General features: G+C 38.9%; 1 protein-coding gene across 1 annotated transcript; it reads right to left on the bottom strand.

Moving 5' to 3' along the window:
- Positions 1 to 428: 428 nt before the first annotated feature.
- rhpn1 (rhophilin, Rho GTPase binding protein 1) lies at positions 429 to 20,383 on the bottom strand. The gene is made up of 16 exons (XM_073476807.1): positions 20,233 to 20,383; positions 19,958 to 20,047; positions 16,864 to 16,979; positions 10,796 to 10,924; positions 8,902 to 8,977; positions 7,645 to 7,722; positions 7,353 to 7,477; positions 6,590 to 6,756; positions 5,956 to 6,143; positions 5,711 to 5,867; positions 4,240 to 4,365; positions 3,898 to 4,092; positions 3,741 to 3,817; positions 3,517 to 3,663; positions 2,130 to 2,290; positions 429 to 2,028 (listed from the first exon to the last, which is right to left on the bottom strand). Exons 1-16 carry the CDS (start codon positions 20,254 to 20,256, stop codon positions 1,827 to 1,829), a joined length of 2,058 nt encoding a protein of 685 aa, XP_073332908.1. The 5' UTR covers positions 20,257 to 20,383; the 3' UTR covers positions 429 to 1,826.
- Between the last annotated feature and the right edge of the window lie 4,990 nt (positions 20,384 to 25,373).

Genomic DNA, 25,373 nt, shown 5'->3' on the forward strand with positions numbered 1-25,373 from the left:
TCTATCATTGGTAATCTGTAATATCTAATTAAAGCCAACAACCTCATAAAAATGTAAACGTTGGCTCCTACTACCGCTAGTAACCCAAAACTTAAAGTAGTAGTGTGAATGAACTACATCTGAATCAATGACGTGATGTCAAATTGTGATTTAAAACAATGTGTTTGGATGGATAAAAAAAAATAAGACCTGGTATTAACGTGTGTAATACAAATGTCAGTGCTGTGGATGAATGCAGGCAGGAAACATCATCAGAGCTGTAAATTATTTAAGAGTCCTTGTCTGTAGGTCAATTTACTGTATGCTATCATTTTAAGCTAGAGTGACGTACTTGTCGCAGCATGTCAAGAACATTCAAAGAGTTGAAGCTGATAATAATTGACTTTTACTTTATTTACACATTAAAAAATACTGTGCAAATCCCCAGATGCAGTCATTGAGGGATGTTCAGATATTCAGTCACAAACACAAAGAAAAAATTATTCCTCCTGACAAACATTTACTTACTCACACACAGAGTACAGAGAACTGAGGAGGGCGTCATAGGAAGATTTGTCTGTCACTTTGTCGTCACAACATGACAAGTTTGTTTTCTTCAAATCAGAAATTACTGTCATGATTATCTTGCTATTTTGCAATCATGGCATAAATTCTCAACCCTAGCTTTTGTAATCATTATTTTTTTTAAAAATCAATACAGGAAACCAAAACAAAGATCGTGAGAAACAACTGTGTTCGTCTCCTCTGGCTTTTCGTACTCGTCACTGTGGATCACAAATGGCACAAACAAAACAAAAACAGACAGCAGTAAGTTTTAGCTGGATCAAACAATAATGTGCTACAATTCTCTGAATTCTAGTCGTATCAAAATCTTACAAAAAGTTCAAACAATGTTAATTAAAATAAACATTTTTCTCACTAACATCTTCATCCATTGTTCCTAATATTGGCTGACTGTAACTCACAGTACAGTGGCTGGACTTCAACAACCGTTCACGTTCTCACACACAACCTGTCAATGTATGTCATGTTCATTATTGTAATGCCAAGTCACAACCACATTGTTAACAAGAGATTTGTCCTTTTCAATATTCACAGTGTATTAAAAATACCAAACTACAAAAAAACCTCTGAAGTGCTTTAATTCATCTAAAAATGAGAAAACTAAACACAATAATACTCTCCAAAATACTGATCTGAGGACGAGTCCAACATCATACTTCCTGGTGAAGTATCAGAGGATAAACTGAACCTAATCAATAAGTTTCAGATGGTTTGTGGGGCACTTCAGTGGTTCAACAGGTGACCATTTCAGGATAACATAAGACACAAGAAATTTGGTGCATGCTCGTTAATTCTGCTTTGCCCTTTCAATATTTTAGTTAAGTTACATTAATTTCAATACACATTTTGTGTAAAGTTGAGTAGAAGGAGAGTTCAGTAAAGTCTCTAAATTTTCACTACAGATTGTGTCTGCTGTGTCTGGTGTCATTGTGTCATGACAAGCGTCATTCTATGGACAGAAATAATCGAGGTGCATTAGAAGATACAGAATGTGATTACTAAGCTCCTCGTGTACCATACTTTGAGGTTGTTCTACCTGGTATGTGTGCTTCCACGACAAAGTTGCCAGATACATTGGACCATGCTGTAGCACATTTTAACTTGGCTACGCTTGTGCTCTCATATCAGAGCACTCTGCTGCAGCAGCGGCAGCCCCTGCTGGTGTTTCCTGGTGCAGCACTGCAGCTGGTCTGAACGTGGTCCCAATCATACTGTGTGCTTCACTGCTGTGATTCCCTGAGTGGTTCCTGTGCAGTCCTGTCTCAGTACATGGCCTCTGCGTCTCTGATGCTTCCAAACGACAAACTGAAAGTGCTTCCTAGTCTCTTGGTGACACCGCTGCCTTCCCTCTTCTTCTTCCTGTTCCAGTTCAACAAAGAGGCGGAGCTCTGGCCTTTACCTCCACCTAGCAGACGCTGCCGAGTGTTTTCTTTGTCGCTGCCGTGGGACAGCATGATGGCTCTCCTCTCCACTTGCTAACACACACAGGTAAAGTATTGGTCACTACACAGGTAAGCACACATATTGAAACAGCAGCCACTGACATCCCAAATACACACACACACTTACTTACCTGTGATTCATGTGAGTGTAGTGTGACCACACTGAGCTCCACTCCTCTATCGCTGCAGGTCTTCAACATGTTGACCACCTCGCCATGTTTGGCCCATTTACAGTCCTGTCCGTCCACTGCTACTATGTAGTCTCCTTCCCTCAGTCCCGCCTCCTGCAAACACACAAACATCATGTGTCAATCACTAAAATGTGAGATATTTCCAACCAATCATCATTCATCTACTATGTTAAAGTTTGTCTGAACTACAGATAGACTGTATAACTGTCCTCACTCAGGCTGCACAGTTTAAACAATAGTTTAAGAGTTACTATAGAAATTTGTTTTGGTGTCTCCTTTATGAAAGCCTGAGAACTTCGAATCTGGGAGCTCAAGTTTCATTTGTTATGGCGGTTAGGGTTGGTTGGTTCCGTTGTATGAGGGAGGCTGGTGATTCCGTATATTTTCACATATTTAACCTTATGAGTCAACCAGAATTACTTTGGATTAAATCAGAGGTGAGAAATAAGTAATCAGTTTGATAGATCTTCACTCATTAGATCTACGAGACCTAATTTAAAAGTCTGTTTCAACTTTTGTACGGCAAGTGCACTACTGAGAAGAATGACTGTATCAACTGGTGACTTTCGGCCAAACTGAGTCTGTGTGACACCAACACAAACACAAACAAGTTAGCAAGCTTAAAAAGTTCCTTTCAGTAGCTTTAACTGGCTTAGCACTATGTCACATGTTTCATTGCTCTAATTGGCTGTATGTCTGTCCAATCCAATCCAGAAGCATTTTGGACTGTTGACAACACTTCTTGAAAATCTAAAACAAATTGATTTCCCAGACCAATTCACATTTGTGAATTTGTCTAGAGATTCTGCCTTTATGTATGGAAGCCCTGATGGGCAAGTGAAGAAATTAATTTCTTCTGGTGAAATTTTTGTATTAATTTGTTTGTGTAATACTCATTTTGACCACAAGAGGCTGAAGTCCTCCACCCTACCCCATGTTTCACACTTTTTTTTTTCTCCTGGGAAAAAAATAAAATTTTCAGGTGAAAAAAAAGGTCTTCTGAATATTTTTGGGCTGAATTTTCTTTTCATATTTACATATGATTATTAAACATTCTCAAAGGAAAAAAAAATCCACTCAGTTCAGAGAAACCAAGTTTTTTTCCCACCAATTGGTTTCACAAGTCTCCTGGAAAAAAAGATTTCCACTCTGTTTTCATGTCCTGGTAAAACCTTTTTCCCCCACCAAGTCATAAACACAGCAGAGAAAACAATTTAGATCAGACCTAGAAAATGGATCACCAGAAAAAAGGGCTTTGGTACTTCCGAACACTGAGCTGACTACTGTAACCGATGCAGATGAAGTCTGGATGTTCTTACCGCTGCACAGCCTCCAGGCACCACTCCAGCCACCAGGACGGGGGAGTCCCCTCTGAGTGTGAGTCCCAGGCCACCCTCTCCCCTCTGCAGGCAGATCACTCGTATGGGGCCCCAGCGAGCCCGAGCACAGAACACTGACAGAGGCCCCTGCAGCACAGCAACATTTCATCTTCAAATCAAGTACCAGGACTACAATTTGTAATTGGAATATGAACATGTCTTACCAGTTTTTGGAAGATATCAGTGACTTGGACTGTAGAGAAGTTTGGTGGAGTGATGTCTGTTTTTTGATGGGTGTGAGCTGACAAGAGAAGACACCACAATCACTTCCTGCCATTTAACCATTGCATATTATTGATAAGACATGAGTCAGATACTTACACTGTATCTCTGGAGCCTCTGCGGTTTCATCAAAGTCATCCTCTCTGTCCAGCTCCGAGTACTTGTCCAAAGAGCGTTTGTGCGTGAGAGACAGCACGTCCTGCAGGATGTCCATCTTCCTCAGGATCTTACACAGACCGTGGACACGCATGGCCTCCTCATGTCTGATGACTGCACGCCGCAGGTGAGCTTTACCTGAAGACAGTGTTTTTAAAAATAGCGTCCCTGATGTTTGCACAAAGGTTAACTCCATAGAACTGCAACTCACAGCAGCTACCTGACGTCTCCACTGCTGTGAATTTGGACTAAATATGAACATATTCTTAGTGCACGTGAACTTACCAAGCTTTCTTCTTTTTTCAGGGTCTCGCAAAACTTGGCTGAGTTGTGGCCCTGCAGGAACGTTGATGTAAAACTGGAGGAAAGCCTTCCCTGCTTCTTCGCCACCCTCCTCCTCCTCTGCAGACACTACACGACAAGGTATTCACAGTTCATGTGTGTAGATACAGAACACAAAGAAATGTTTTGGGTAAGAATTATCAATGGTAAAGTTAGTGTGTACGGAAAGAAGACGCTTCTGAAAACCTCAAAATTCAACTCATATTTTTAATTTCTTTAAGTAAAAAGTCATTCAAATTCCTAATCAACAATTACTAAAGATACTTCTTGTTTATAAGAAGCCACATGTTAAAGTCATGGCACACCAATCAAACATTCTTCTTCTTCTTCAAACATTCAAATGCAGGTCTGTCTGTCTTTGTTTGGAGAGGTTTAGTCAGATTTGACAGGGTTAGGGTTAAAAAACAGGTCTTTCTTTGTTTTCCAGCCTACGACAAAGATGAAAAGCGCCCTTGTATTGTCTTCTTAATAACCATGACCTGCTCCAGATATTTGGAAAAAAAATGTTCTAGCATGTTTGAAGATGTCTTGCCATTTTTAGACATAATAGTACATAGATACAAGTATCTAAATTACAGTAGATATACTCTTAACTCTCCATTTTGAGGTCATTTTTGAAGAAAAATGTTTGACTTGTTGAGTTTAGTCTGTTTTGTTATGAACTGTTTTGTTTGATCAATGTGACATGGGCAGTTAGTTTTAAAAACACATTCTCAGGCCCTGATCACACCGAGGCGCATTGCTAGTAAAGTTGGGGCCACTTCAAAACCACCTTGGAAAAGCGCGTTCGGAAAAACAGTTGCACCACTGCAAAAGGGCTGTGTGTGCTACAGGGCAATGACATGTAGCTGAAAAGTTAGGCATTTAAACTTTTATGCATGTCTAAAAAAACGCTAGAAAAACATGACGGGCAACACAAGAGAGAGAGGAATGAACACCGGGCCACATGAAAACAATGGTTTTGGTGGCAGTGCATTGCGTTTCTAGCGATGTGTCCCAGTGTGATCGGCCACTAAGACAACTGCCCACCGAAGAATGTTCCCTATGGTTGGAGAATGTTTGATTAGTGTGACACGGGCTTTCAGCTATTTTATATGAGAAGGGGCAGAATTATACTTTTCTTAGGGAGCTAGTTGTTTGACTGCTGTCCCACCATGAGATCCAGCTCTGCAAAATATAATTTGTTTATCTTGCTATTCTTTTTTTTTAAGTTGTACATGTACAGTATATGTGTAGGTGTGTTTTTTGTATATTAATGTGAATGTCTTCTTGTATTTTTTTTATGTGCAAACAAAGACCATTAAAATTAAAACAACCAACTGTGGATTGGGAAATAGTTGGATACAACAGTGTAAACACCCGCCTGCATATATCAAAGTGAAATGCTCAGAGTGGTGTGGTACTGTGGACTTACACGTGTGGTCGCAGTGTGCAACAGCAGCGTAGTAGTGTGAGAGGGCACGGAAGTGTTCAGATTTGACCTGAACCATGGACGCCCAAGAAAACGGCACATAGTCCTTCATCAGAGGCTGCGTCATGGTCTGCTGCACCAACAAGTACACATCTGACACCTACATGAGACACACACATATATACAGCATGAAAATCACTATATATCAGCAGGAACAACAAAACACAACCAGAGACGTGTTCACTCACCCGTGCAGCCTCTTGTGCCAGACACAGTTGAGACGTGAAGTTTGTGTCCTGCGTGGTGAGTGTGACACGTTCAAACACACACTCCTGCACCTGGGCAACCATCAGCCGTACCAGCATGCAGAGTGATGGACTACTCATGTCCAGGCTTGGAGCATTAGAGAAATTCTCCTTCAGATAATTAAATGCACCTAAACACACACAAGGAAGTGGACATAAACACAGAAATATGAGTAATTTTGTTCCAAAACAGTAAGTTAGTCATACAAATAGTCAATTCACGACAATTTTGAGAGTCAGTTTTTCATTTAAGTAATTTGTCAAGCAAAAAATGCCAAAAATGAATTGGTCCCAGTTTTTGATATTTGAGGATGTGCTGCTTTTCTCTGTGTAACATCATATTAAACAATGATGAAAACAATAATTAGCTGCTGCTCTACGTAAATGTTAGGATAATTATAAAGTATCAAAAAAAGAAAAATGGATAAAATGTGGATACAAATTGAACTACAGTATACGTTTTCAAATAAGGTGAAACAGACTTGGGTGTTTTTGTGTAAAACAATGTTGCCTTCGTGTTTGACATCCTGACAAAAGGCTGATGGAGCATTCAGGTGGGTATGTTCGGTTTCAGTACCTGCAGCTCTCTGAAAGGCATCTATAGCTTTGTCTATTCCAGCTGTTGCAGAGCGGTCCTGCCGTGCTCCAATCTGTGTGTACAGAGCACCGATATTGAACAACACACTTCCTTTTTCGAAGGCCAAGGTACGTTGACAGGACGGGACGCCTGTCAGAGAGTCGTACCTGAGAGACGGACCAGAAGGAATCAAATTACTTAATCTTAATGCATCCTTTTTAAAAATACAACTATGATCTTGAGGTTAAAGTGCATAACTTTAGATTTAGGGCCAATTTAGAACGTTTGCATCATCATCACTTTCATACTCATGTACATACACATAGTCCCCCACATTTTTAAAGACAATGCACCAGGACAATGACACTAAAAACAGAGATGAGGCCAGCAGAGCTGCAACGATTGTTCGATTAGCTGTCAACTATGAAATTAATTGCCAACTGTTTTGATGATCGATTAATCAGTTTGAGTAATTTAAGAAAAAAAAGTCTACATTTTCTGATTCCAGCTTCTTAAATGTGAATATTTTCGCAGTCACATGACCCCAATTCAACCCAATTCAAGTGTTTCACCTGTGAAAGACCAGAAAACCCCCAAGTCATAAAAAAGCATAAAGTGAAGAGGGCTGCAGTACAGGCTTGTCAGAGCATGGATGACATTTCAAACAGACTAATCACAGAACTCATTGTCATAACTATGTAACTAAAGTACTTTTATCACAGGATTCAATAAACTTTTCCATTAGAAAGTACTGGTATCCTACCAGTGGAAGTGCACACCCAGGTTCCTGTGTAGGGGGAAGAAGCGCTGGTCCAGATAGTACATCTGATTGTAGTACTCCATCAGTAGCTCCAGGCCAGCCTGGTTACGACTGGGTGTACGCATGGCCTGGCCCAAACAACAACATAGATATACATGTTATATTATAGACAGATAGTTTTCCTCTCATCCTTACAAGATGATATTCCTGATATTCTACATCCCCCTTCAATGAAAACCAGCCTTCATACTTAACTAAATCACCGCTCATTAGTTGTATGAGAGTATTTATTAACCTGTCTGAGCTCCATAAGCTCCTTGATTTCCTCGTCATAGAGCGAGCTGTCCTCTCCGTAGTGCTCACAGATGAAGTCCTGTGAGGGAGACAGACCGACGGTCACATGAAGACAAATCTGTTCAAGCTCAAGTATTCTCTAATATTTAAACAAACTGCAGAAGACTTGACACTCCAGCATTTTTTTTAAGTTGGAAAAATCAAGCTTTGACATACAGTATATTTAAGTAATGTTCAGAATTTGTGATTAAATGCAACTTCTCACAACTTTTCACAAAAAGAAAAGCCCTTTTCACACAGACTTGAAGGCCATTTCTCTGCCTTTGTTTGTTCACACTGAACCAAGCAGTGTTGGTATAAAGCGGCACCAGTGTGTCATTTCATACAGCAGCACGCCGGTGCTGCAGAACCAAAAGAGGCGTGACGGTACACATCATGACGTTGACGTCTGTGTGTGTTTTTTTTACGTGTTTCCTCCGGTTTCCACCTGTTAATCTAAACATGTATCCACCAACCGTTTATAATCATATGGATGCAGTTATAATGTGTTGTGATTGAGATCCTGACTCATCATGCATCATGGAAAGTGACAGTTATGTTTTTTGTCTAAATTACATAATTACATAGTCACCATTAGTCAACAGGATGCTATCTGGCTTTCACTCGTGGGGAGGGATGCTGTTTTCTGGGGGAAAGTTCACTGAAGTATCAGTCAGGAGGGCTGACCGTCGCAGTGACTTTTTTCAATACAAATTGCTAGAGACAGTAAACTACAATAACACAATAGTGGAAGGTGACAAACACAGGGCGAGTTAAAGTTTTTTGCTCTGAATCACGTCACATAATCCCCACCATTCAACTGCGGTTAGCGCCTGGCTCTGCTGCCGGGTATGGACACTGTTTTTCCAGGTAGAAATGTGACAAAGAGTCAGTAGGACAGACAGGATGACAGACACTTTTCCATGTGTAACTGCGGTATTTTTTTCCTCATATAAGTTGCCAAAGACACTACCAGTGACCGGCGCATGATTCCCGCACTGAAGGGCAGTGTTGATGGGGCTAAGGAGATGCATTAACAGTTTATGGGATGTGACCTTAATTTGGTATTTATCACAACAAATAAGCTGAAACACTGCTTGTGAAATAAGGAAATTGATGTTAAATACAAGATTCACATTTTTTCTCCCATAGAAAAGAAAATTCTCTAAATGAGATAAATCAAGGGGATGAAATATGAATAGATGGATGCCATCTTCACCTGGATAGAAACTGTGAAGTCCACCTCTTTGGTTTCTTTTAATCCCAGTGGGATCATGGGAACATTGATGGCCTCGCTGTGAAAATAAAAAACAGTGTGTGTTTGTGTGTGTGTGAACTTCCACAGGTTCCACTATGCTAACACCAACATGTAAATACACAGTTGTAAATACACAATCACAGTCAGGTCAGCACTACCATCTGCTCGTCTTCACCCGAACCCAGCAGGCTCACTGCTTCATCCTGCTAATAAGCAAAGCTAAATCCAAGTATTAACCCTTACAGTCCCGACACCCCCCACAGTCACCCCCTCCCATTCACAATGAACATAAACACGCACACACACCATGGGGTCATTAATGACACTGTAATCAGGGGATTTATCTCTCCCATGACCCCGAGCTGCACAGGGAAAAAAAAAAATCTCCTTGCTGGGAAGGACTGCACGCATGCACACAACGGACACACACACACACACGGACACACACACACACACACACGTGTGTATGAGAACCCTCACTGACATAATTTCCTAGCCTCTTACAACAACTCTGACTGAAACCTAATTCTAACCTAAACTAAGTCTTAACCCCCAAAAAGCCTTTAACGAATTAAGAACCGGATAAAATGTCCCCACATTAAGGGTAAATCTGGTATATTACTAGATCTTCTTAAAATGCTTGTTTTTGCCATTGTATTCTAAATGTCTGACAGCGTTATGGAAAGGATCCCAACAGAGGTAGACTTCGTTGTTAAAGAGTAAAATCCCATTTTGTTTATCTGGAAACTGCTGCTACATCATTCTCACTAAATCCACCAGACTCAATTTACAGAAACAGTAATTTCATTATCATAAAACACATTCAAACTCACAAACAACATTAAACTCACCAAAATTGTCCTGTTTCATCTTTCCACTGTACCAACAATCACCAACTCTTTTGGTCAAAATAAACTCTAAATTCACCTCATTAGTGTCAAATTTCCCCCGTGAGTTTTCACATCTAACACAGTGAATTTTACTGCTTTACCAAATAGATAGAAGCTTCAAGCTTCATTCATAACATCAACATTGAAATTTCGAAAATCTTTGATTGCTGCGCAGCGTTTTTTTCTTATTTCTGCATCACAGTTGATTGAGGAGTCTCATTCTCAGGTTGTCAAATACCAACATTGAAAATGCCATCACTTGGCACTCAGTGCTTCATTTAATCTGATGAATCACTTTATATAATTGAGGAAAACCCTCAATTACATAAAGTGATTAAATTATGACTGCAGACAACTTTATTTTGTTTCTGTCAAGTTTGCTTGTAGTGAGTTTTACAATGATAAAATTACTGTTTCTGTAAATGGATTCTGGTGAATTTTGCGAGAGCAATGTACAGTAGCAGCTGTTTGTGGTTAAACAAAGAGGATTTTAATCTTTGACAAAGAGGTCTCTTTGTAGGGATCCTTTTTGTAATATTGTCAGACATAAAAACAGGCACTTTTAGAGGACTTACTTTGACTGTTGACATTACCCACAAAGATCATGTTGCAGCCTGTGTCATGGCTGAGGTGGTCTACTGGAACGATCCAAAACCATTTGTACCCATCAGTCATTAACGCGCCAAAATATATTAACATAGGGCCCAGATTAAAAAATACCTAAAATCCCCTTTAGAAAAATGTCAAGCTCTAAAACATGATTAGGTTCCCACAAACATAGAAGTACACAAGCACATACACACAGTGCACCGTGTGAATACAACAATATAATGGATGCTTGTTGTCACTAATTATAATTGTCATTAGGCTAATGAGAGTGATCTGGAATTCAGGAAACAAATAATAAACGGGCCTTGTTTCTGCGTGTGTGAGTGTGTATGCGCGTGCATCAGTCAGCCGTCTACCTGTCTGTCTGATAGACCTCCATGTTGCTGTTGAGTTCCTCCAGCTCCTCTTTGAGCAGCTGCAGGTTGGAGTTGACAAAGCTGAGCTCCAGAGCCACCGTCTCCTTCACCTTGTTGTTTGTTGTTGCCCTGTAAACACACACACACACACACACACACACACACACACACACACACACACACACACACACACACACACACAATGTAACAGGAGGAAAAAAGGTTCATTTAGAATTTAGTCAACATGCCAAAACTTCAAAAGGTAAATCAGTTATTGCCACTGAGCAGGAGTAGGTTCAGGCACCAACATCACAGACACTCCCACCTCCTTAACTGCACAAGTTGTATTAAAATTGAATTAGGTTAGGCCAGACATTGAGTTCTTATCAGAATGTGACGATTTGTCACATCATTTATCATTTTATCATTAGAAATTTAATAAAAAAATAATTTTGGCTGTTGATCAGACAGAAAAAACAGTTGAGGACTTCAACTTCTGCTCTGGGAAACTGATAAGCATTTTAAAGTATGTTCTAATATTTTATCCATTAGTTTCCTTGGTAGGTCACTGGGGAAACGATTACGGGTGATACTTCCGGTGCTCTGCAGAACTAGCAGAAGTAACAAACTGACACACCAGCCGCATTTCCATGGCTTAAGAAGCATTAGCTTATGTGGGCTAAGCAATAATAATGTTGTTGTTGTTTTTGCACGATAAAGTTTCATCAGTAAAAGATATGCCGTACCAACAGCTCTAAGAACAAGGATTGGTTTCTTGTTAACAATAAGTGACAAGATGAGCTGGAAGTCCTTCCATAATCTGGCCAAGGAATCCTGGGGGCTGGTAATAAAGTGGACAGACCAGTTGAATAATGTACAGATCAATGGATGATAAAATGATCAGTAGTAGCATTTCTAAAGCTTAACTTAAAGCACCTTACTACTTCTAGATCATTTCAGTAACTAATTTATCAATTAAACATTTCTTTGTTCTGGTGCTTTATAAAATAAGTGTCATGCATCTCCCTTTCTTCATCCGTTGCTCATGCTACTGATCACTGTCATTTGAGAGTGCAACTAGCAATTATTTTCCTCATCGATTAGTCTGCTGATTATTTACACGATTCATAGATTAATTGTTCATACTGTCAAGAAACTGAAAAATGCTCATCACAATTGTCTAAAGCTGAAAGTGATGTATTCAGATTGCTTCTTTTGTCCAACCTGGAACCAGCAACTGTTTGACATTTATGTGTGAAAAAGACTGAAATGAAATCGATTCTTGCCAAATAATTTTCTTTCAATCGACTAATGAGTAATCGACTGTGTTACTGTGTGTCCTTAGCTTAGCATGACAAATAACACATTCCACCTCTAAAGCTGCCTTGAAGGAGAATCTGCATTCATGACACCATAAACACACCCGGTCATAGACTTTTCTCAGACAAAAAGCCTCTTTAATTTATGCAACTATCATCTCTCCACCCTCTCCTCCATCATCCTGTGTTTCATTCACTTCAAGACCCTCCACCCCTCCTCCAATCACAGAGGGAGGAGTAAAGCAAGCTCAAACTACTGTGTGGAGGCCTGAGGTCAATGACACACAATGTTCCTGGAAATCTGAGGCATCACTGGGTTGCCGCAGTAACTGATGATATTCACTTAGTCGGATATGTGGTCCAGGAAATCCCCCTAACTATGTTATCATTAAAGTTAAAGCTGTGTGTGTGTCTAAGGGACGAACAGAGAATTTAAAAGAGGAGTAAAATGTGTGATGAACAGATTTCAGCTGAGCATTTTAAAGAAGAGGACAGCACAACTGCACTGAATCCACAAGATGAGTAATATTACGCACAAAAGTGAATGATTCTGGCAGACTTTTCAATAAATCTACACTTTTCCGATGCAGAGAAATAATAAATACAGATAAAGAGACATGCGTAGATTTCGCATGGGCAGCCTGAATATATTCTACAAAGGGGAAACAGTGTTAGATAGTTTTCTTCATTTGAGAGTTTTATCCGGTAAAAACAAAGATTTAAAAGAAAAGTCTTGATGCTGAATGAGTCGTCAGATTACAGAAGCCCTGAAGGGCAAGTTTTTTCTGGTGTTCCATTTTCTAAGTCTGATCTAAATTGTTTTCTCTCCTGTGTTTATGACTCGAGAACTGGTGGAAAAAAAAGTTTTGCCAGGAAAATCTTTCTAATTTGCTTCCCTTTTTTTTTTTATATCTGTGAAAATGTCTTTAAAACCAAGAGATTTTTTTTTTTCAAAGAGGCAAAATGCTTTTATTTTTATTTGCGTAACCAAGCGGAAAAAAAACAATTCTGGAGAAAACACAATTTCCATGTGTGATAGCGAGTGGGAAAAAGACATTCAGGAGGAAAAAATATTCAGCAGAAAATAGTCCTACACAAAACACCAGTAGCGCAGCTGTTGTTATGTTCATCAAAGATCTCTCGAAAGTGAATCCAGCAAGTCAATGCTTGTTCACCTCTGTCTCTCAAACAGATGCCTGTGTGCACAAGAGTAAACACACCAACACACATGTGGTGCAGTCTGGTTCTGGTTCTGACTGTGAGAGCAATATTCAAAAATCACTCATGCAGCAAATATAAACACTTTTTATTTTTAGGTCCACATTTGCTGCTTGCTAAAGCAAAAGTGGTTGCCAAGGGCCAAAAACTGGTTGTCAGTTTCTCCAAATGGTTGCCACTGTCACTTCCCACCACTGCATATGTATGTACAGTAAATATAAATAGACATGATAAATTGTACAGACCTTTTAGGAGGCAGATGTTTAAAAACAGTATTTTCAATTGTTTTTGTCATGAAAACCAGTGTCTAGTGTAGAAAGTGAAAGTTGTAATTCCAGGACACATGACCAAACTGGGCTCAAACATGCAGCTGAAGCTCACCTCTGAGCTACTGTAAGTAATGTTAATCTGTCCAGTTAGACCACTTTACCTTCACTTCTCTCTTCATCTGTCAGTCCCTCCCTCCCTCAGTCACACACACACACACACACACACACACACACACACACACACACACACACACACACACACACACACACACCTATATCTAGGATCAAGCCAAGGGCAATCTGATTAGTCAGCTTTAAATGGGCTGCCAAATATCCCCTTCACACACACCCACTTGCACGCACAACAGCTGTGGAGAGAAAAATTAGTTTCTTCCTCTGAGTGTACGCACTGACTGACTGAGGAGACTGAGGAGCTGAAAACTTCTCATATTTTTGTAATAACAAACCAACTGACATGTAGACCAGGATTAAACTTGTTACTGCCCCTCAGCTGAATTCCCACTCTGCAACATGCATTACGTCTTCATCAGCCAATCACAAACCCTGATGAGTTACAACCCCTCTTTCATCTGTAATTAGCATCTTAACCCCCCAACCCCCCACCCTCCCTACCCACGACCCAGTTCCAGAACAGTTTCAGAGTGAGTGAGGTGAAAACGAAAGCGAGACACTTTGTTACATTGTGTGTGTGTGTGTGTGTGTGTGTGTGTGTGTGTGTGTGTGTGTGTGTGTGTGTACTATTACAGTTCACCGGAAAAGAGGAGGACAGACAAAAAAAAAAAAAAGGTCTGACTGTGCCAGACAAATAAGTGGGGGATGAGCTTCTGGGGCTCTGTTGGGAATCTCTGCATGGGAACAGGACAGGAGGTGGACACAAAGCCGGCTGATTACAGGCCGTCGGGCTGTGTGGGGGGGTCCTCTTTGTCTGTGTGACCTACCGTCCCAATAGAAAGGGCCGGAGTGCTTGTTTTATTTCCCCTAAACTGAGTCATCACCTTTTAGGATAACAGCCAGAATCCAGTCAGAAGTGGAGAAAGATAGGAAAGAATAAAGAATTAGTCAAGTCTGCCTATTAGAGCTGATACAATTAGTTGAAGAAAAAACTATTCACAACTTTGATGATTCAAAATTGTTTTAGTCAGTGGGTATGCCAAATATTCACTGGTTCCAGCCTCTAACAGGTGAGGATTTGTTGCTCTTCTCTGCTTTACTCTGTTTACAGCCTGCCCTTGTCGATCACATCTGCCCCCAGTCGACTCATTCAAGTCTCGGCTCAAAACATACCTTTACATACTGTATAAGCCATTGAACCCTCCTGATCTGTACAGGCTGCTTGTTTTGATGTGTTGGTGTTTTTCTGTGCTCTGTATATTTCTTGTGTTGATCTTTGATTCTCTGTGACATGTTTTTCTCTCTACAGATTTCGCTTTGGTCTGCGGTTTTAAAATGTTCTTTAAAAAAAACAAAACTTTAACCTAATGAGTATTTTTATTCATCTGTATTCTTGATAAACAGGTTTGTCTGTAAAATGTCAGAAATTGGCAAAAAAAAAATAAATAAGAATCATCAGTTTACTAATGCTCAAAGTAAAATCTTCAAATTATTTTGTTTTCCAATGGACAGTCCAAAACACAAAAGGTATATAGTTTACGTAAGACAAAGAGAGGCCATAAATCATCACATTTAAAAAGCTAGAATGAGGTCATAAGTGGGTTTTTTGCTTGAAAAATTATGATGAATAAATTATCAAAAAAGTTCATAATTTTAATTCTAGTTTCATATCCTTATTAAATTTATATTTTCAGAATTTTGACCACAAACACACCCATTTGAAGACGTCACCTTAAACACCTTGGGGGCATTTTGTCACAATTCCTTTACATTTATAGAATGAAATAATTGACAGACTAAACAATAATTAAAATAATTAGAAGTAGTAGCTTCGCCATCTATTATCCATCCTTCGCTGAGAAAGTTCTTTCAGAAACTTAATTAGTTATAGCCAAACAAGTCCTGAGTGGGTTGTCTTTCAATTAAAACACTGTTGTTCCTGTGTTGATGCAATTAGATTCTGACACAGCAACACTAAGGAGGCAGAAAGTAGCTCCTTGCTTTAATGAAGTGACTCCTCCTCCTCCTCCTCCTCCTCCTCCTCCTACTCACAAGTTGAATCTTTATGAGTAAAGGAGTGGCAGCAAGTGTGTTTTTAGAGAGTTCTTCACAGTGGGCTATTCATGCTGTTCTCAAAAACTATGCACATATATTAAATGTATCTTTCAGCCTTTGGTAATCTACCAGAGGCTGAGAAATACTTGAGGAGAAAGAAAGATGGAGAGAAGCTGGAGGGGATAAAGATGACGCTAATGTTCTCAGAGAGAATACTTTGATGTCCTGCCACTGTTTCTTTTTTTATTTCCCTCAGTTCTTCACCAATAAAACTTTGATGTGCTCTGTGAATGACAGCTAACTGCTTTTAAAAACAAACCCAGAACCATTTGGTTTGGTCTTTATTCTTTAATTGTGTTTGATTATCATTTTGTATGACTACAAAAAATATTAATATAAAAAGGTAGAAGAGACACAAGCAAGCAGACAGACACATAAATACACACACACAGTGAACACAAACAGAGCCATAAAACTGGGTGGTGCTGGTGTGTGTGTGTTTTGGAGGAGAGTGATCTCTGACCTTTTCCCATCACAGGACATCACCACAAAAGTGACAGAGCCAACAAGTTAACAAAGAGCAACCAACGCAGAGGAAGAGAACAGCATTTTTCAGTATTATGGTAGAGAGGAGAAGCTGGTCTGGGAGAACGTTTCAGATGAAAATGACTGCCATGAACAATGAGTCCACCTTACTGCATTAGAAACCACTGATGAAGCAGACAAACACGTCACAAAAAGCATATCTTAACAGTTTCTTGCCATTGAATTCCATTTTTTTTAAACTGCCATCACCATTGCAAATATTCGGTTATGGACATAATTTCACTTCTTTTAACTAATCTGGTGACATTATCTTTACACTGGCTCAGAGATGAATTGAAGCACCTTATTTTCAACATGGTCCATGAAGATAAAGTTGCTCAACAGCTGAAACTACAAAAACCCAAGGCTGGGAACACGTTCAAAACTAACTTTTTACAAAATACTGTAATGTGCCATATTATCCCCCGAAATGTAGATTATCAGAGCAGTATAGAGAAAAACAGCCGTATGACTCATCCCAGCACCTCACCTGAACAGGTTCTCTGCTCCGGCTCTCATGCGCATCTCCTTGTTGATCTGCTGGTTGATCCGAGCTCGCCGGTGCTGTAGTTTACTGCGCTGAGTCTGGGCGAAAGGATCACAGCCCTGCAGAGAAAATACAGATGAAGAGAAGATAAAAGAAGTGATGGAATAATCAGAATGATGAATTGAAGCAGCAAATCTGACTATTGTAAGTGCTGAAGAGGTGTCAGCCCCCCGCAAGGCTGTATGACATATGCCAGACGGAGAGGTTTTGAGTGAGGACATACTAGTCTCACATAAATTATCTTATTTCAACATTTTGCAAGGAGCACACTCAACTGCATCTTCCAGTCAGCAGTGATGAAGTTACAGGTAGTTGAGAAGTTAGCTTTCATTTATGAGAGCTGTTCAGCATTCATTTGTCAGAGCTACCATTAGCCTGTCTACCCTGGCTAGCTTGACTTTAAGCTCATCATTCTCTTTCTCAAAATGCTTTCCCATTGTTTTAGTCACAGTAGCTCTCAATGACATAAAGTATCCAGGGTTGAGGTTACAACAAATGCAAGTACTTTAAATCCCTCGCCCTCTACCAAACTGATTGGCAGGATATCTGCTTTGACCGGCACATCACACTTTCTCATCCAGGCTAGCAGCACCATTATCTTTGTGTAAAAGCACTGGACATTTTTAACCAGACGGCAGGCCATTTTTCAGCCATGTTTGTGGCAATAGAGCATAGTATTTTATGCCAAAACCTGATCTTTTCCAAACCCTAAACAAGTGGTTTTGTGCCTAAACCATACCTGACCATAAACACAGTGTTATTACAACAAAAGAAAGCCTTCCTGATAGATTTCACATGCTTACTTTGACTTTATCAGTAACCTATAATATGTTTTTGTTAGAGCTTATTTGTTGAAGTGCAGTACAGCTTTGACAAAAAGCTGCCTGAGAGGCTTGAGAGTCCATGCTGGACGGGACAGCATGCTGGAGACGATTGGTGTGTCAAAGGGTGTGTCAGAGCTGTGGGGAAACTGAGAGCTCAGGAGGGAAGAGCATGAGGATGCTAAACATGGTAATAACCTGTCATGGTCCAGCAGGAGGAGAATATGTTTAATAGAAAAGGGATCAGGTAATATGTCGGAGCTGCATATGTGTCTGAAAATGTAAAGGCCTCTTGAATCTCTCTTCAGCAGGCACTCTGCCAGCAACACCAGAGCAGTTTCTCTACAGCTGATTGTTAAATGCCTGCCCACTAAAATCAGTAATCTATCAAACAATGCACCACTGTTTCACACTTTAAAGGTAAACACATGTACAGTAGGATGACAGATGGCGCAGCTGCACTGTAAATATGCTGCACACTCCCTTTCCTTATCCCTGTGTCTTTTCTCATAGCCAACTCGCAGTTTCTCATTTTCTCACAGTCTTTCTCGCTTTATCTTTCTGGTTCCCTCTCACCCAGTTAAGGTGTTTGTTTAGCATGCGCACGTCAAGTAATCCTCAGAGTGCCTGCATGGATTAGACTTCTGGCCGAGCTCCCACCTCTGCTCTACCATCGGGGGGCAGGAGGATGGAGGCAGCTCGACATCTGTGCAGATAAGGTCTGAAAGCCGCAGTCAGAAACCACCGACGTCCAGGTGACTTTCTCTGAGCTCACGCCTTGTTTTTTTAGCAACACAGATACAACCATGTAATCTTTAAACTGCTGCTGCGATTGCAGTCTTCTACCAACCAAAGGAGTGCCTTGCTTAAAGGCACCATGTCAAATCATTAATTTTCTTTATCCCTGTTTAACTCTACTGTATTGAGATTACGGCTTAGCAATATATCGTTATTACATCATTAAAGGGATAAGAGACTATACATCATTTTCGACTGTGGATATTGTAAAGTGATGTTTTTTAACCTCCCAGACTGTTCTACTTCTTCTAATTTGCAATATTGATATTGAGGTATTTGGTCAAAAATATTGTGATATTTGATTTTGTCGCCCAGTTCTAGCATTTATGAGGTGCTTTTGAGGAGATTTAAAAATAGCAAGATGTAAATCATGTATCACAAACAACCCTTCAAATATCACAATAGGTCTGGGCTCCAAATCTGGTCAGCCCTAACTGAGATGGTACCACTGATAATACTACCATAATTAGATGCCATCAGATGTAAGTGAGAAAATATGCTGGGTTTTTTTCACAACTTGGGTGAGGTGGTTTTAAAGACTATCATACTCACATTAATGCTGTCTTTTCTAATTTTCTTCTTTTTATACAATAATGCTTAAGGTAACAAAAGCAACAAAATACTTTGGTGGAAGTCATACTTGCCAATAAAGACGTCAACTTTTGGGGTTCTTTTATGTCTTTTATGTTACTGATTCCAAATATCAAGAAATGAAGCCACAGCTCTTTTTATGAGACTTTGCCTAAGGAGCCTCATGTGGAGAGATCACATTTTGTTTTTCGAATCAATCTTATTATCTGACTTATAGCAGCAAAAATGAGTCAATCAAAAGGATTGCCAACTATTTTAATAACCAAGGAATAGTTTCATTTGTTCACGCAAAAAAATCTCATCTCCGCAAACATTTGCTGGTTCCAGCTACTTTAATGTGAGGATTTGCTGCATTATTTGGTCATTTATGACAGTAAATGAAGAGTCTTTTGTTTCTGAAGCATTTGTTGGACAAAATATGTAATTTGAAGAAGTCAATGTGAGCTCTGGGAAATTGTGAGGAGCATTTTTCACATTTTTTTTAACATTTTATACACTAAATGATAACTCCATTAGTCCATGGAAATAACTACCATATTAGTCAAACATGACATAATTGTTAGTTGCAGCCCTACAGAGATTGAACAAGGGGGGTCTTGCCTAGGTACAGTATGGTAACAGGAGTTAATCTTGTACATAATGTACTTTTTAAATACCTGACATCTATTTTATGAAGCTACCAAGGACCAATACTGAAGCTCTAAAAACGTTTTACAAACCCTTTCCTGAAGACTGTCCTACTGTCTGAGAGAGTAGGTATGTATGTATGTATGTATGTATGTATGTGTGTATGTGTGTGTGTGTGTGTGTGTGTGTGTGTGTCTCACCTTTCGGATGCTCCCACTGTGGCTGTCCTCAGTGGGTAACGTTAAGGGCATATCGTCGTCCGAGGCACCGTCTGACAGGGACATCTCAAACTCTCTGTGGAGTAATGTCAGTATTCTTTTACTCAAGTGTAACTATTGGAGATATTTACTAAACATCGCCCTGTACTTAAAACACAACGCTCAGCTTCAGAATATGCGTGAACAAACACCTTACAAGCCAACAATGATGAACTTAAAACGGTTTGTTGAGTTAGCTAACGTTGACGAGTTACCACTTGCCTTGTCGCAGGTTCCTCCATCGTGAAGTAACGACAAATGCGGCCGAAAAGTACCTACATTTCTCAAAAGTGTGTACAATTCCCAGTTCAGTCACAACTCCGCGGTTCAACCAGCAGGAGATTAAAATAAACAACTTTTTACTCCTGAAAACAGCCCAGCTTTAACTCATTACATTGTGATAGCACCTCCTCCGCTTGCTTTTTTCTGACTGTGTGCAGCTGCTACAGCTTATTCAAAGAGGCGGGCCGCGAGTGTAGAAACTAGCCAATCATATTGGAGTATTTGAGAACGACAGTGCGAATGACAAATCAGAGCGAGGATTATGACCGAACGACAGCCTGAGTTGACCAATTACAAGTCGCTCGAGGCGTCCCCCTGCTCGGCGGGCCGTTGCTACGGCAACGTCAGGGCTGTGGCTTGTGTGTGGGCTCCGAAGAGATTGTACAGGCTCTCCGTGGGGCTCAAAACATGAATGTAAATGATTATAACTTCATTTTTATTGTATTTTCTACGGAGTCTCCGAAGGTACACGATGGTAATTTTTATTCTGAATCACCTTATTCTGAATTGTTCCCTCACAATAAGTTTTGTATTCTCTCCGATCCATATCAGTGCAATCAATTACAAACCAGGAAAATGTATGTGCCAGACATTTACAAAAAACCCTTTTTTAAAAAGTTTTTGCTATTGACAAATCTTAAACACACACGCAAACACAACAGTAAAACTAAAAACAATGTTTATCAATACACTTTTTGAATTTTTCAGTAAGTCTGATCTAAATCGCTTTTTTCTCCTGTGTTTATGACTTGAGAACTGCTGGAAAAAAAGGTTTACCAGAATCATCTTTCTAAGTTCCTGATTTGTTTCCGTCTCTCAAAAACCTGTGAAAAAAAAAAAAATCAGGAGGGAAAAAATGTTCATGTGTGGAACTGAGTAAATGCTTTACATTTTTTTTCCCCAGGAGCAATATATATGTATATATATATATATATATATATATATATATATATATATATATATATATATATATATATATATATATATATATATATACATATATATGTATATATATATATATATATATATATATGTATATATATATATATATATATATATATATATATATATATATATATATATATATATATATATATGCATATGTATATGTATATATTAGATTTGTTTGTACAATCTTTTGGTGTTTTCTTATGTTCTATGCTCAAAGTGCCATTATAACACCAGCAGTAGTAGTAACCAGAGGGCTCCAGCAGAGGGAGCATGCAATTGTTGAGCCTGGCTGCGGGAAACATGGCTTTATCCTTACAGTCCTCACACACGTGATCTGAGGAAAGTTTGCGTCACATAGATGTATCTTGTGTTTAGGGTGCACGGAGAAATTAAAACTCCTCTGAAGAAAAAATGAATGCTCTTAGTCCTATTTAGAACATGGGGTCATGGTGCACTTTCAGTCTCTTGTGGTCCAAAAGGGTATTATAAAAACAAAAACTGAGGAAAATGAGCCTTACATTTTTTTTTTTCCTCCAGCCCAAAATGTTCTTTTCTGACTTGGTTGTACATTGACAACAAAAAAAGAAAGAAAAAAATCACTTTGTTTCACTTACCAACAAAAAATCCCCCTGAATTATTTTTTTTACACGGTTTTACACATAATTTTTTTTTTTTTTTCAACAGAAACTTAGAAAGATTGCCCTGGCAAACTTTTTTCCCACCAGTTCTCAAAACATAAACACAGGAGATGAAACAATTTAGATCAGACTTAGAAAATGGATCACCAGAAAAAACTTGACCCTCAGAGCTTCTGTCATATTAGCTTAAGAAATCAAGCAAAACATTGATATCTGAAAAATGTACATGAATTTCAGAATATCATTGTGTTTGTTGGTCCCCCTTTTAAAGACAGCATCCACTTGAGCTGGCATGGACTCCACAAGCTGTGCAAAACCTGATGGCTCATGTTATCCCAGCATGATTTGACAGTGTTCAATGGGGTTAAACATTTAATTTGTTATGGACAAAAATAGTATTACATTCAAAACAAATTCAAAATGAAGGGATTTTGACTGACCTACTTTATTTTATTTTAATGTTTCCAATGGTCCCAAAATGTATGCAATATCCTACAGTGCATCTGACATCCAAACTAGCTTTGCTGTCTTGTAAACTGAAAGTGAGACCAGTGCAAGCTCAGCTCACTGTCTCAGCTGTCTACAGCTATTGTCTATATCAGATCATTTGCTGGATGATTGCTGATTGAATTTGTTTTGTGCTTGGTCAACAATTTTGTTGTTAAAAAAACATCACAGTTGACCTCTGTGGAGGGAGAGTTTCCCTCCACAGTCTGGCCATCATAAAAACCTCTGTATAGTGTAATTCTTACTCCTGGACAATCGGAAATCTCACATATTTTTTTTTCACTTTAGTCCTCTGTGTCTAGATGATTGTCATCATTATTGTCTGTTTCCTTCCTCACAATGTCACCATTTTGCAGCAGTACGACACAGCATTCTTGTCCACCAATTTGTCCTGATTCAATTTAGTTTAGTACCGTGACTTTAGACACAACTAGATTGTTTTAGGGTGGTGTAGACATAATGAAATGACCTGACCTCAGTCACTCTTTCTGTGCATTGTCGGTCTCTGGCAGAGGCTGGCACTCAACCTCAGTGCTTCTCAGTTAATCTGGCCACTTCTCCATATGACAGGTCCTCCTGTCCTGGTCCCTGGCCAACCAGTTCATTAACTCGTTCCCAGAAATCCATGACTTTGTCCTCAAAGGCAGCTGGACAGTTCAGAGGTGAAGTCTTCGGTCATTATAGTATTGGGCTGTACCCTTGGACTAAGACCACTTAACTACAAGAGTTTTGTTGGGGCAAAGGCTCTCTATGAGGAGTTTCATTTGCTGTGGGATGTGGTGTTTGAGGGAGTATCTGGATTTTGGGTGAAAATGAAGGAAAAATGAGACTTGAATGAGTATCAGAGAAAATAATCAGAAGATGACACAATGATTTTGATGTCTAGTTTCATATAAAATAATGTATTTTTGTGTTTCAGTATTATATTTTATATTATATCATATCATATCTGACCAAGGCACATCATTATTATTTATTTTTTCTGGTGATCCATTTTCTAAATCTGATCCATATGTTTTCTCTCATGTGTTTATGACTTTTTTTCATTTTCTTTTTTACATATTGTATGAGTTGTACTGCCAATAACAGCTTCACTGTAATTGTTGTGCACATCACAAACAATATTTATTTATGTATATATTCATTTAAATCTTTAACAAATGAAGAACTTGAGACTTGAAACATTTTTTTGTGAATGTCAAGTTGCTTTCTATGTGTATTCTGTTGTTTGGCCACTTTAACCCTTTTTCTAACCAAGTAAATACACACACTGTGTTGCTATAGTATGTTTAAGTACATTGATGTACACTTTGAGTGCATGTTTAATGTTTCAACATGTTTGAAATGTTACATTTACACTGCTGAGAAATTATTACCAAACCTAAACTGTAGCATACATAAACATATCTTAACTGATCATTTTGCCTCCTCCTTATAAAACTGAACAACGCATTTCCCTGAGCAGAATGAAGCTTTCATCCTCAGTTTTATCTTTTTTTTCAGATTGTGCTGTGGAGGTCACAACAGAGTGAAAGTCAGATTAATCATGTTCTCACAAACTACTGTGATGAATCATGTAAACCTGTAAAAATAAATATCAAAGTTATGACATTCCCTGCATTTGAATTCAGACTTTTCAAAGTCAAACTTTTTGCTGCTCACTCTGACACACTGCCCCGCCAGCATACGAGAGTGTGCGACATTTTGAAACAATCAATAATTTAGAGTGCTTTGTTCTCTTTAAGCACAAACAATGAGGAGGACCTGCTGTCACAGTGAAAATGTCTCTGTTTAGTTAAAGCTCCCCTCAAAGTCAAGTGAGAAGAATTAACATTGTATGAGGCTAGAAAGGGATAAAGAATAGAACAGAATAGATTTTTATTTAATGATCATTTTACTCACAAAGTACAGAAAATGAACATGGATTTGCACATTTTGACAATTTAGTCCATACAGATTCAATAACACCTTGCTAGACATACAATTATATAGAATAGAATATAATAGAATAGAATAGAATAGAATAGAATAGAATAGATATACTTTATTGATCCCAAGCTGGGAAATTAAAGTGAAATTAAGGTGCAGCAGCAGCATTACACACAGAGATGAATGACATCACAGTGAAATAAAAAGAACAACCTAGACATATTAACATAGCAATATAAAATGTAATATAACAAATGTATATATATAAAAAATATGTATAAAAATGTATAAATGAGCAGTGTTGATGTATACACAAGTAGTATTAATTGTAGTGCAAAATAAAAATAAAGTATAAGGTGCAGTGAACAGATGAGGTGCAGAACAGTGTAAAAACATATAAAGTGCGTAGAGACTGCATGTTATGACCAGAGTTTTAGCTGTTATGATGCAGTGTGATGGCATGTAGCAGGAAAGATTTCCTGTATCTGTCCCTTCGACAGCGGAGCTGAAGCAGCCTGTGAGAGAAGGAGAGAAGGTATATAATTATTTTTAATTGACATTATATGTATGTTCTAACAACAAAAAGGTGTTATTTCTGACATACCACCAGGATGTCAATAATCCATCAACTACAATAAGAACTTCATGTAAAGCAGATTTGATCTGTGAGCAGCTTCCACCTAGTTGACACAAACTTCCATCCCTTCTATTTGACATCTGTATCATAGATGTTAAAGTTTAAATCCCACACATGCCGTCAGCTTCCCCGAACACAGCTGTGAGCTCAGAGCTAATGATATAGCTTCAGTGAATTTGGGACAAATCTGCGCAACTTCATGCATTGTCACATAAACAGAGAGCGAAAGTCAGTCATTGCAGTGGAGAGTGAATGAGAAGTAGTGCCCCTGCTGGTCATCGGCTACATGATACCATTCATTAGATCTTTCAAAACTGCATGAAAACTAGCCCATCATTTCAATCAAAATTAGGGACTGAATGCCATAATCATAATATTTTGGCTTTATTTCAACAATTTCAAACTTTTTCCTCAA

This window comes from Pagrus major, chromosome 11, assembly GCF_040436345.1.
Source record: "Pagrus major chromosome 11, Pma_NU_1.0".
In the NCBI taxonomy this organism is placed as follows: Eukaryota; Metazoa; Chordata; class Actinopteri; order Spariformes; family Sparidae; genus Pagrus; species Pagrus major.

Bases quoted from the DNA above. Each gene is read 5' to 3' on its own strand.
- rhpn1 (XM_073476807.1), bottom strand. From the start codon at position 20,256: ATGGAGGAACCTGCGACAAGGCAA. The intron at 7,478-7,644 runs GTTAATAAATAC...TGTTTGGGCCAG, and splicing joins AGCTTATGGAGCTCAGACAG to GCCATGCGTACACCCAGTCG. The intron at 6,757-7,352 runs GTAGGATACCAG...TCCGTCTCTCAG, and splicing joins CTGGGTGTGCACTTCCACTG to GTACGACTCTCTGACAGGCG.